Raw genomic sequence first — 12,581 nt, 5'->3', positions numbered from 1 at the left:
TGATTCTTTGGACATCTAGAAAGTACAGCTGCATCAGATTTATTTTCATCTACTGCTCTTTGTTGAAGAGAACAGTTTCTATTTGGCAGCAAATTCTCAGGAAGAGATCATAGAAAAAAATGTTTAAGTTTAAACTGAAAAATAATCGACAGGAACTGTAAAAGTACTTAAAATCTAGGTCTGCATTTTCATATGAAAGAATACTTAGAATATAATCAAATCATATACTTAGAATAAGATTTGTAGCTGTTTTAAGTCACAAGCACTATCTTATTTTGGTAAGAATGAAATACTTAATTGTTTTTCTCAAAAATGTCATCATTGTACTTTAAGAAAGGGAAGTTGAGAGATAATATTCTTTTTTTCCCCTTAGCATCGTAATAACACAATTTTCACAATTTCCTTTCTCATGAGAACTTCTTGTGTGCCAATTGAGACTCTATGCTAAGATATTACATTTGCTTAAAAAAATGCTGTAACAGTTGTTTTCTGATTTATTTTTTGCATAATAGAAATTATCAGACCTTCACTTGGGTTCTTTCAGTAAATGGGAGGAAAAGTCTGGATACTGTTGACCAATGAGCTGTGGGGCAGACACACAAAATGAATCTGACATTAAAAGGGGCTTAGGAGAAATGAGTGGCTATTGTGTGGAGTGAGGAAGTTATTTTAATGAACCATTTCTTCTATCATCAGAAATTCCTTTATAACAAGAGTTTTACACTCTAATCCTTGTGAGTCTTCTCCTTTTCCCCTTCTTTCGCTCCTTCTCTTTCTTCTAGGCCACTCCCCATTCACTGCAAACAATGCTGCTTATATTGTAGAAACAAGTAAAACAAAACAAGGAAAGACCCATCAGGTAGTCAACAATTAAGCCCTTATAATAGTAAAGGCAAGGCTGTGGAGAGTGAGCAACTTATGCTCTGCTGGTGGGAGAATATATTGGCACAACCTTTTAAAGATCAATTTGGCAATATCTAATATCAAATGAGCATATTACCAAGACTTAGCAATTCTATTTCTAGGTGTGTACTGTAAAAGGAGTCTCTGGCATGTAGGAGATGTAGTTAAGAATATTTATGCTAAGGTGGTTTGTAATAACCCCTCCCCCGAAGGAATTGGTAAATATCTATCAACAGGAGAATGAATAAATACCTTCTGGTATAGTCATTTAATGGAATATTATAGAGCACTTAAAATGAGTTAACTACAGCTTTATGTATTGCTATCAGTATATCTCAAAAACAGTATTGAGGCAGGAAACAAATTACAGAAGGATGTATACAGTATAATATTATTTATACAAATTGTAATCCTATGCAAGACAATGCTTTTATACACATTTGTGGTATAAAAGGATGGAAGTGTGCATGGAAGTTTAAACAACAAATTAATTGGGAGAGGAAGACAAAGTCTTCAACTATGTCTGTAATATTACATTTCTAAGTCCAGGTGGTACGGACATGGGTGTGTGATAATTTTCATACTTTTGATATACTTGGAATGGTTCATAATTACCTTTTTTAAAAAAAAAAAAGAAAGAAAAACATTGCTATAGTCTGTTACCTTCTGTATCCATCAGGATAATTTACATATATTTTAGGCATTTGAATCCTAAAATATTTTTAAATGCCTTTTTCCTAATGTCCTAGCTGTGCTAAGAAAGCCTGATATGCATTTGAATCTTTCGTTCTGCAGTAAGAGGCTTTATTCCCACTTGATCCATTGCAGAATAAATGTTTCACTAGGGATTGATATGCACATCAGTTTGTGCTGACACAGCTTATGTTGAAACGTAATGATTGTGTGAGATTATTCCTTATTCAAGAAATTTAGTTGTGTTTTCCCCTTGAATCATTGCTTGAAAAGTTACTTTACAGATGGGATTTTCCTTACTAGACTGTTCTATACAGAAAGCTATCTACATACTTAGTCCTTCACTATCTCACTGAATATGGTGCATACATATATGATGGCTGAATCGCGTACTCTGTCTCAATGCATCAAGTATTTTCTAGATTGGAATCCAAATAGCATGAAGTTTTAGGTGCACAAACTAAAATTTGTAACACTATCACTAAATTAGCCCTTTAAAAATCAGCAATTTTTAACAGTATGGTGGTTTCTCAAAAACATTAAAAATAGAATTACCATATCATCCAGCAATTGCACTTCTGAATATATACCCAGAAGAGTTGAAAGCAGGATCTCAAAGAGATATTTGTACACCAGCGTTCATAGCAACATAATTCACAATAGCCAAAAGCAACCTGAATGGCCATCAGTGGTTAAATGGATAAACAAAATGTGGTGTATACATATAATAAAATATTATTCAACCTTAAAAAGGAAGGAACTTGTGACACATGCTACAACATGGATGCATCCTGAGAACTACCATCGTGCTCATGCAAACAGTTCCACGGTACCTAGACTGATTACCTTTTATCTGCAGGTACAGAGGGACCCAATTTCCTTTAGAGTTGATGTGTGTGAAATTGGATATTAAGTCTGTTTTTCTGGTACTCATTCGTATCCACTTCAAACACACGGTTATAATTTTGAAAAGAGCAGTGATGTCCATGTTGTAAATTTGGATGATGGGTACCAGATTCACCAATTTACTAGATATCAAGGTAATTTTTGTTATTAATACCTTGAATTTAAATTGAATTTTTACCTGTATTTAGTGAGTCGATTTAGATTCCAGAGTGTTCTTAAACCCATTAAACCTTTTCATTTTTGCTTTTACACCACTGCTTCCTTTTCTTAAAGTTCTACCTCCCTTACCAAGGTAAATAACTGAGTTTAGTTTTATATTGAATTGTGTATAAAATTAAAACTTGTATTTTTCCACAGGTATTCTTTAATTAAAATATAGTTAACATACACTATTATATTAGCTTCAGGTATACACCATAGTTATTCAACATTTATATACCTAAAAAAGTGATCATCATGAAAAGTCCAGCAACCATCTGATGCTGTACCACGCTATCACAATTTTATTGACTATATTCCCCATGCTGTACGTTACATCTCCAAGACTTATATGTTTTATACCTGGAAATTTGAGCCTCTTATTCCTCTTCACCTTTCCCCCCTTTTCTAATTTTTCAAGTACAGCTGACATTCAATATTATATAAATTTCAGGTGTATAGCTTATATAATTTAAGAAGTGATCTCCCTCATGAAGGTTTTTGACTCTTTCAGTTTAGCAATTTTACTGCATTCTTTTCAGCACTTTAACACCTAATTTATAATTTCGTGGCAAGATTTTTCTTTCTGTTGCGAGAAGAAACAGTCTTGTTCTTTTATTTTTCTTCAAAAATGATCTTTTGTCTGAGCTATAATTATTCCATGTCAAATTGGGGAAAGAAAGAGGTAATTTTGGGGAGGAGCTGATAAGCCATACATGTGAGTACTGCTTTATCAAGATTTTCCCTGACCACCTTGAGCTGACAAATTTGAGGAACAATTTATTTATAAGAGTTGATTTCCCAGTTTTAGAAACCACCTCTGAGGTTTTCGAAAGGGCTTGAAATGGAGAATCCAGTTTTCAACTAGCAATACTACATCTTCTAAGAAATGATCTATATACTGGATAAAAGCTTGCGCTTGCTTCCTTCCTAACTCCTCCTTTACCTCCTCACCCCCCGAAGCCCATTGTTTCTAGCATCTTACTACCATTTTGTCAAAGGGAGAGGGAAATAGGTGACACTGTGAGTGGAAGATGTCATTCTATCACCAGGTTGGCACCAGGTGTTTTCTCTATTTGTAGAGACTTTCATCACAGGCCCATGAGTCTGAATACCTTAAAGAGCAGGAAGGAATCCCTCTGCAGACAGAGGATGTGAGCCTGAAAGCCCCCTGACTCCCACCCAAATAGGGCAGGATTTGCTAAATTCTACTCCCTTTTGTTCATTGTAAATGAATAAGTCTCTCTGTGGCACTTGATCTTTGTGGCACTCCAGCCCATTATCCTATTTGATTCCTTTTAGAGAGTGCATCCTTGAGATTATTGCTAAAATTTATCTGTAAAATGTAATTTACTGTACAGCAATGTGTTGTACCTGTAACTTTTCAACAGTATGGTTTTTAAAAAAAGAAACACCTGCACTTGGATAATATAGCGCAAGTAGGTGTTGCTGAAAGAAACAGCTGGTGTCAAAGAGGAAGTTCATTATCATAACAGCAACACATTATAAGGAGAAGTTTCAGATGCTGTGCATATAAAATATCCTTCGTCAGCATCCCAGCCCAGTTGAAAGACATATATCTACTTACAGTTCTCCCACCAAAATAGTAATACATTTGTTTAAACATGACAAAAAATTAAGAGAGAAAGAGAGAAGTGGGTGTAGTATTTCTTTTAGGATTACTTTCCAGCTTTGGCATAATGTAACCTGATGTTTGGTACAGGTCGTTTCAGTTGACAGTTGCTTCTATCAAGACAACATGGATACAAACTGTCTCTAGATCTGGAAATACAGGAATCGAGTTGGGGTTTGCTTTGATAATCTTAATACTCATATTGTCTGTGGCTTTAAAATGCTTAAAGTACTTTCATAAACTTGTTTCATTTGGTTTTTAAAAACAACCCCATGAGATAGACAAGTTAGTTACCATATAGATTAGACAGATAGAAGGTATTTTCTTTTTTTTTTTTAAAGATTTTTATTGGGGAATTGGGGGAAGGGGAACAGACAAGTTGCTGTCGTTTTTGTTCTTCAGTCTAGTTGTGGAGGACGTTGCTTCACTGGCCCAAGTTGGCACCATCATTGCGCTCTTCCCGGGCGAGGCAGATCAGTCACCGGCTTCTGGACGGCCGCTCACTGCGGCTGCTGGCCGCTCACGCTGGCTGCTGGCCGCTCACGGTAGCCCATGGCAACTCACTGCCACAGGGGCTGCAGCCTACGCCGTCGCCGGCGACTCAGGGCTGCCCAGCTCCAGGTTGAGCTGTTGTTCAGCATCTTAGCTGTAGAGGGCAGTGTCACTGGCCCTCATATGTGGGATCCGAACCGGGGCCCTCTGGTGTCCCAAGCCAGCTCTTAACCATCGCGCCCGCGCCATTCGGCTGGCCCAGAAGGTATTTTCTTTACAGATGAGAGATGAGCCCAGAGAAATAAAATGACTTAGGGGCACACAAAACTAACAAGTGTCAGAGCAGGGCAAGACCCATATTCTTTGATTCGTCATTAGGTATATTTCCCTCTTAGTCTGTTCATAAATTCCATATGTTCTGTAAAAATAGGGTGTTTTTAGGTTTTTGTCAGACTATTGAGTTGTGTGTTTATTTTTTTAATTTATTTTTATTTTATTTTTTAAAGATTTGGGGAATTGGGGGAGGGGAACAGACAAATTGCTGTCCTTTTGTTCTTCAGTCTAGTTATGGAGGATGTTGCTTCACTGGCCTATGTTGGTATTATCATTGCTGTCTTCCTGGGTGAGGTAGTCACTCGCCGGCCATTGGACAGCCACTCACGGCGGCTCATGGCAGCCCAGCTCCAGGTCGAGCTGTTGTTCACCATCTTAGCTGTAGAGGGTGCAGCCTCACTGGCCCTCATCTGGGATCTGAACCGTGGCCCTGCTGCTCAGAGCTGGCGCCCCAAGCCAACTCTTAACCAGCGCCTCACTCGGTCGGCCCTCAGTTGTGTTTTTAAACTTCAGCCTTTCTGTAAGTACATATGTAATTAGTTCTTGAACTTTAAAGATGGGCCAGGTCTGTGACTCCTGTGTGGAGGTGTTCTTCCCGAGCCTGCTCAGCTTTCTTTTAGCAGCATGTGGAAGGGTAAAGGTGAGCCTCACCTTCTCAGTGAGGCCCAGGGTTTTCACAATAGCCCATCTGGTATTTCCTTCTTTAGCGCTGAAGTATTGAAATTAGGTAATAAGATGGGGCTGGAGAATACAAGAAATATCCCTCTTTTCTCCAACTTTGCCAAGTTTCACTGGTGCAGAAAGAGGAATCAGAAGAAAGGGCCAGCTGTTCTTCCCTGGCCAAGAACTCCCAGCTCCTTTCATTTCTTTCAGGAAACTGACATTCTAGTTGCTCACTCTGCTGCTCCCAACCTTAGAGGATTTGACTTGGCAACCCCATGCCAGCTGTTTCCACTTCCTTTCCTTGGCTGTAATTGCCTTAACTTTAGGCACAAACACTTTCCAATTTGGGGATACTCCATTTATCCTTAAAACGATCTCTTCAAAGTTATATTGTCCCAAATAGATATCAGAAGTTGTCTTTGTCTTCCCCTGGAATGACACCTAGAGTGCCCCTTTTGTCTTGCTTCCCTATTTGGTTATCAAAGCATACTGGAAAATTGAAAAAAAAATTTTTTTTGGATGTTTTTGGTACAGCCAGGGGTACACAGACCAGAAGCCTCCTGAAGACTTCAGACAATTATGAAGCTGTAGTGGGGTGATACACCTCCAGAAACATTCACAGATAAGGAACTGAAGTTTATGTTTATTTTATCTTTTTATTTCTAGGCTCCTAGATGAGACATTTTCATGAAGTGGTGTGAAATATTGCAGATGTGTCTCAAATTCATTCCCCTTCTTCCTTTTTTTTCCCCTTCAGTGTTGTTTAGTACAAATTAAACATTTACTATTCCACCTTAGTAGGTACCGTATTTCCCCATGTATAAGATGCTCCCATGTATAAGATGCACCTTAATTTGGGGGCCTGAAATTTGAAAAAAATGTATTACATAAAGTTATTGAACTCAAGTTTTATTCATCATAAAATTCATACAACTCCTCATCACTGTCAGAACTCCCAACCATTAGCTTGTCCTCATCTGTGTCTGATGATGAATAACTGTCTTCATATATTGCCTCGTCCTCAGCGGGAAATGCAAGTAAAAATATCTACAACCACTGTATAAGATGCACCCAGTTTTTAGACCCCAAATTTTTCGAAAAAGGGTGCATCTTATACTTGGGGAAATACGGTAGATACCTTTCAAGGTCTTGCTATCTATTTGTACTGAGTTAAAATGCACAAATAGGACCTTTTTTCTTTAGAGTCGTTGCCTTATTTAAAGTTACATCATAAACTGTGAGTAAAGTCTGTCAAGCAAATAATTTGTGTATTATAGCTTCTACAAAACATAAGCAGTAGTTAATAAGTCAGTAGATTCCTACAGGGATGATATTAATAGTTTCATAATTTGTTATGATGCAGATATTCCCTGAAATGAAAGCAAAGAAAACGTGTAAGATGATGGGTACTCCAATGAGCGATTCTCCAGGAAGACACAACATATTGGCTCTAGGCCCATAGCAGCTGTGGTTATTATCTGTAATGCCAAGCAGAGCCTTCAGCTCACTCAGTCCTCACCACAACTCTCTTCACTGCCACTTCCATTTCTGTGCCTGCTGCACCAAAAGAGAGATGATGGTAGAGTAGCTCTTGTGCTGGGCATGGGGACATTTTTCCTTCCAGGGGCACAAGGACAGTGCTGACTGATGGGCCTTTAGCCAGAAGCAAATGATACATAATACAGAGTGGGAAGAGACCAGCAACCACTCAGTCCAACTCTTAGTGTGTTAACATTCATGATAGGCGAAATGAAAGGTGACTAATCAGGAGCAGAGCCAGAACGTAACACACATCTACCCAAATCATAGTCCAATTTTTGTTGTTGTTTTGTTTTTTAAAGATTTTACTGGGGAATTGGGGAAGGGGAACAGTCAAGTTGTTGTCCTTCAATCTTAGTTGTGGGGGGTGCAGCTAGCTCAGCGCCAAGTCCAGTCGCCATCTGGCCATCCATCGGCAGCTTGTGGCCACTCAGCTCAAGGTGCCATGTTCAGTCTTAGTTGTAGGTAGGCATAGCCCACCATCCCATGCCGGAGTCGAACCGGTAACTTTGTTGTTAGGAGCATGTGCTCTCACCAGCTGATCCTGCCACCTGTTGGCAGTTCACCAGCAGCTCAGGCGCAGTTCACTGGCTCATGTGGCAATTGAACCGGTGACCCTGTTGCTCAGAGCTCTTGCTCTTAACCAACTGAGCCACTCAGCCAGCCCTCCAATGTCTTATACATTTATTAACATATTTATTTATGCTTTTATTGAGTATGTACTCCATGCCATTCAATTTGCCAGGCACTCAGTAGGGTACAAATAGGAAAAAAACATGGCCCTGGCATCCAGGTGGCTCATGATGTGGAATTGGAGAGTGACATGAAGAAACATTTGCAGTTAGTACATGCAGTGCTGCCATTGAGGTACAAGAGTTGGTGATGGCAAAAATAAGGACATAATGTACTTCCACTGGGAAAATAGGTGTCACAGAAGACAGGACCAGCTTCACAGAGAACACATCTTGTGCTGTGCACAGAGGATGACAGAAGGGTGTCTCCTTGTTACTAGGAAGAGAGAAGGATCTTCCTATTAGAAGAGAGCAGCGTCTGAAAAGGTTTAGTATTCTGGAGAAATGCGTCATGAATCCTATTTGGAACATTCTCGAGACTGTGTTCCTGGCGTTTCTGATTATCCAACATTTTTCTATTTATAATATTAGTTTTTTCGTCACTGAGTGTGTGCGTTTGTGTGTTGTGTGCGCAATCGCTATTTGTGAAACATCTGTGGGAAAAGCCGCTTTCAACCTTCCTCCACAATGTCGCTCATCTGTCTTTTGATTTCTATTCCCCTGACACCACATTGTCCAAGCCCTTATTTTGACATCCCTCCTGGACTTTTGTAATAGCTACCTAAATGCTTTTCTCCTCTCTAAGACTAAATACCACTGCCTAATTAGTATTTTTAAAACTAACAAGGTTTACCTTTTATTTATGTCTTTCTTGGATAATACATTCATCTGATACAAAAATTTTAAAGTGCAAAAGAATGTACAGTATAGTGGAAAGTCACTCTCGGTCCTTGTCCCTCGGCCAGCCAGCTCCCCTCTCCATGGGCAGCCTCTGTTATTAGTTTCTTGTATATCCTTCCAGAGAGATTTTTTAAATGTACAAATTTTCTCCGTTTCAGGGAGAAAAATAAAAATGAGCATAAAAGCTCCTTACATAAAAGGGAGCATAGACTAAACACCATCTTGTAATTTGCTTTTTTTCACTTATCAGTGTATCTTGGAGTTCTCCGTATCATTACATAAAAAACTTCCTCATTCTTTGTTATGGCTCCATTGTATTCCATTATCTGGAGGCACCATAGTTTATTCAACCAGTTTCTAGTTAATAGACATTTATGTGGTTCCCAACCTTTGCTATTATGAAGTGTTCTGTGTGCTGCAACCTGTTTATGGATATCTCTCATCTTAAAGAACACTCTGCTGGGCCAGTCAAGTGGCTCAGTTTGTTAAGAGTTGGCTTAAGAGTGTGAGCTCTGAGCAACAGGACCACCGGTTCGATTCCCACATGGGCCAGTGACTCTGCACCCGAGCTGAGCTGTCGTTGAGCTGCCAACAGGTGGCAGGATGGCTCAGCTGGTGTAACAACAAGATTGCCTGTTTGATGGTGGACTACGCCCACCCACAACTAAGACTGAACTCGGCACCTTGAGCTGAGCTGCTGCCTAGATGGCTCAGTCGATAGACCACGTGCTCTTAACAACAAGGCTGCTGGTTCGACTCCCACATGGGATGGTGGCTATGCCCACCCACAACTAAGATCGAAGACAGCACCTTGAGCTTAGAGGCCATGAGCTGCTGACGGGCAGCCAGATGGCGACTGTCGCCCTCCCCAACAAAGATTGAAGAACAACAACTTGGCTGGTCCCCTTCCCCAATTCCTCAACACTGTTCCCCTCCCCCGATTCCCCAATAAAATAAATTTAAAAAAAAAACCCCACAACACTTTGCCCGGTGCCTTTGCACAGTACAGAGTCCTTTATTTTGGCATTCAAAGCCTTCTTCAATGAGGCCCCAGATAACTTTCTAATCTTATTATCAGTACGTGCCAAAATGAGCTTTCTGCTTTATCCCAATGATTAAATTCAAGATCTTTTGCAAATATTTCTTTAATTCTCTCTTTGATACTTGCCTAAACGAACTGTCTTCTTTAGCCCCTGATGATAATATTTGTTGTTCTCTAAATGGGTCTTTGCTGTTCTTAGTCGTCTAGCTTGGAGTCTGACCTCCCAGCTTTGCCTTTGGAAGTTGTGTCTGTTCTCCTTGGCTCATCTTGAGTTTCACCCGCTGATGATCTTTTCAGACTCCCTCAATCTCTACTAATATCTTCTTTCTCTTAGAAACCCTAGCCCTTGCTGTAATATGCTCTTTAGACTTAGAATGTGTGTGCATACATGTATGTGTGTCCAGGCATATGATGTTGCCTTCTAAATGTATAGGTGTCCTTTTTAATCAGCACGATTGTGAAGTATTGAAGGTATTTTAGTATTTTATATACGTCTTTAGGGCTCTCAAAATTACCCAGCACAGTTCCTTTTATTACAGATTTTTACGTACTCATTTGTTATCCTTAAGTGGTCCAAAATCTTACATACTGCTCCAAGCCAAAGCCCTCGTTGGTTCCCTTTGGCCCCCGTGTTGATCCTGGGATGCAGAAGGATGGCCCGTCCCCTGAGTTTTGCATTGCTCTTCCCTTACCTCACCAGAGCTGGCTCCTCTCCTTAGCCAGATGGACCCACCTTGAGGCTCCACACATGCCTTAACATTTCTTGTTTCCATGACAACATACGTACCATCTTTTCCAATAAGCTGTTCTATTTGTTTTTTCTATAATAAGTCATGATTTCCCAACCTCAGTGAAGCCTTTATACTGTAAGCTTTTCTAGATTCTTCCCCATGTTTCTAGTCACTTTAACATGTAGGAATAATAATAATGATAGCCGGCTTTATCAAGAGCTTTCTAGGTACCAGACACATTATTTGCATGATCTCACTTACTCCTCACAACCTAGAAGATAGGGACACTGCCCACAGCGTATTTATGGCATTCCACTTCTTACTGCACAATACATACATTTTATTTAAGACTATTTATTGTCAGATGGCCTTCTTATCTATGTGTGGATTTGCCCATTCTGTTAAGTGGCCAGCACCCTGTGTTTCTAGCTGCCTCACTCCCCTCCCAGGGTATGATGGAGGTTGTACTCACGGAAAGCAAACTCTTTTTAATGTTTTTCCAAAAGTATCATGGCTGATAAGGTAAGCCTGAGCATACATATTCTGCAAAAATGATTTTTAGATTATTCACTTTTGGATTTTATATGTTTGTGCTGTTTACCTTAAACCATAGATGATTTTTTTGTGTGTGTGCTCAGCTGTCTTCTCTGTCAGATTGTAAACTTCTCAGGTGCACTCCGTGAAATTTCTAATTGCTAATAATATTGTTAATACAAATTTTCCCACAAAGAATAGTTCAATTAATTAATTAATTAGTTAATTTTGTATTGACTTCTGCTTTACTTTTTCTTTTCTCATTTTTCAGGAAATCATTTGCCAGAAGAATACTGTAAGTATTTTACTTAACCCTTTTAGACATTTTAAAGTCTTTTTTTGCCTCATAACTGTTCTCTGGTAGTCTCTTCATCTGCACAAAATTTTAATTTCTATCTCTGTTTTTCCTCTTTAGAGTTTCTGACATATCAGTATAAATATGGTTATTTTATCTTATCTAAATATTTCTTTACAGTGAAATTTTATAATAATGGAGATGACACTGATATCTGTTTTTTAAATATGTAATTATGTTTTGGAAAAAAAATGTCCAAAGTATATCCAATTTTGTGGAATTACAAATGCCACTAAAGCAGCATGTATATTCACACACAGTTACACACACATGTATGCATATATGTATGTATATCTATACATATATACTATATATACAAATTATAGGTACACATACATATATACACATACGTATATATGTGTATATATATCAAACCTGTCTACTATCAATTTATCTATAGAGATTGATTTAAGTTCCTAAATCTTGTATCTGCCTTTGAGACTATACTACAGAATTTCTGCCCTCTGCACAGAATTAAACAAAAGTTAAAAGTGATAAAAATAAATTAAGACATTTTTAAATGCATGAAGAAAAATTTTAATATACAGAGGATCAGCCTTGTTATGCCAACGGTTGTATTTTTCATTTTGTAAAGGAAGCCAGTATTTAAATACTTTAAAGAATATATCTCTGCAACTTAAGGTAGAAATAATGTACTATATAAAGATCTGCACATGATTTAATTTAAGATAACATAAAAAATACAGTTGATAGTATTTCCTTAGATCAGAAATTGAAAAACTTATGGTTAAGATTTTACCAGGTTGGAGACTCACTGCAACATAAATAATGTTGTCATTATAAACTCATCTTTTACATCTTAGCAGGAAATGAGCAATTACCCTTTCATGTATCGATTCAGTGTAATACATTTTATCAAATAAATGTTGATTGAACATGTACCATGTGCCAGGCTTTGGGCTTGGTGCCTTAAGAGATTATCACTAGGAGGTTGAAAGTAAAAACAACCGTGGTCTATAACTATTCCAGGAGACAACAAATGAGAAATTCCAGACTCGAGTTGGGGGAAAGGTCAATAAACAAATAAGCAAACAAACCAGTTAGAAAATTAACAGAAGGCAATGTG

General features: G+C 38.5%; 1 protein-coding gene across 1 annotated transcript in view; it reads left to right on the top strand.

Moving 5' to 3' along the window:
* Positions 1-12,581, top strand: part of MAP3K5 (mitogen-activated protein kinase kinase kinase 5) — a 203,596-nt gene that overhangs the window by 62,575 nt on the left and 128,440 nt on the right. Inside the window, exon 3 of the mRNA XM_019648088.1 lies at positions 11,411-11,434. Within this exon, the coding sequence (XP_019503633.1) occupies positions 11,411-11,434 (24 nt within the window). The remainder of the gene's footprint in view (positions 1-11,410; positions 11,435-12,581) is intronic.

The sequence above is a fragment of the Hipposideros armiger genome, unplaced genomic scaffold (genome assembly GCF_001890085.2).
Source record: "Hipposideros armiger isolate ML-2016 unplaced genomic scaffold, ASM189008v1 scaffold_120, whole genome shotgun sequence".
In the NCBI taxonomy this organism is placed as follows: domain Eukaryota; kingdom Metazoa; phylum Chordata; class Mammalia; order Chiroptera; family Hipposideridae; genus Hipposideros; species Hipposideros armiger.
The sequence above is the reverse complement of the archived record's forward strand: the minus strand, read 5'-3'. Positions and strand labels throughout refer to the sequence as shown.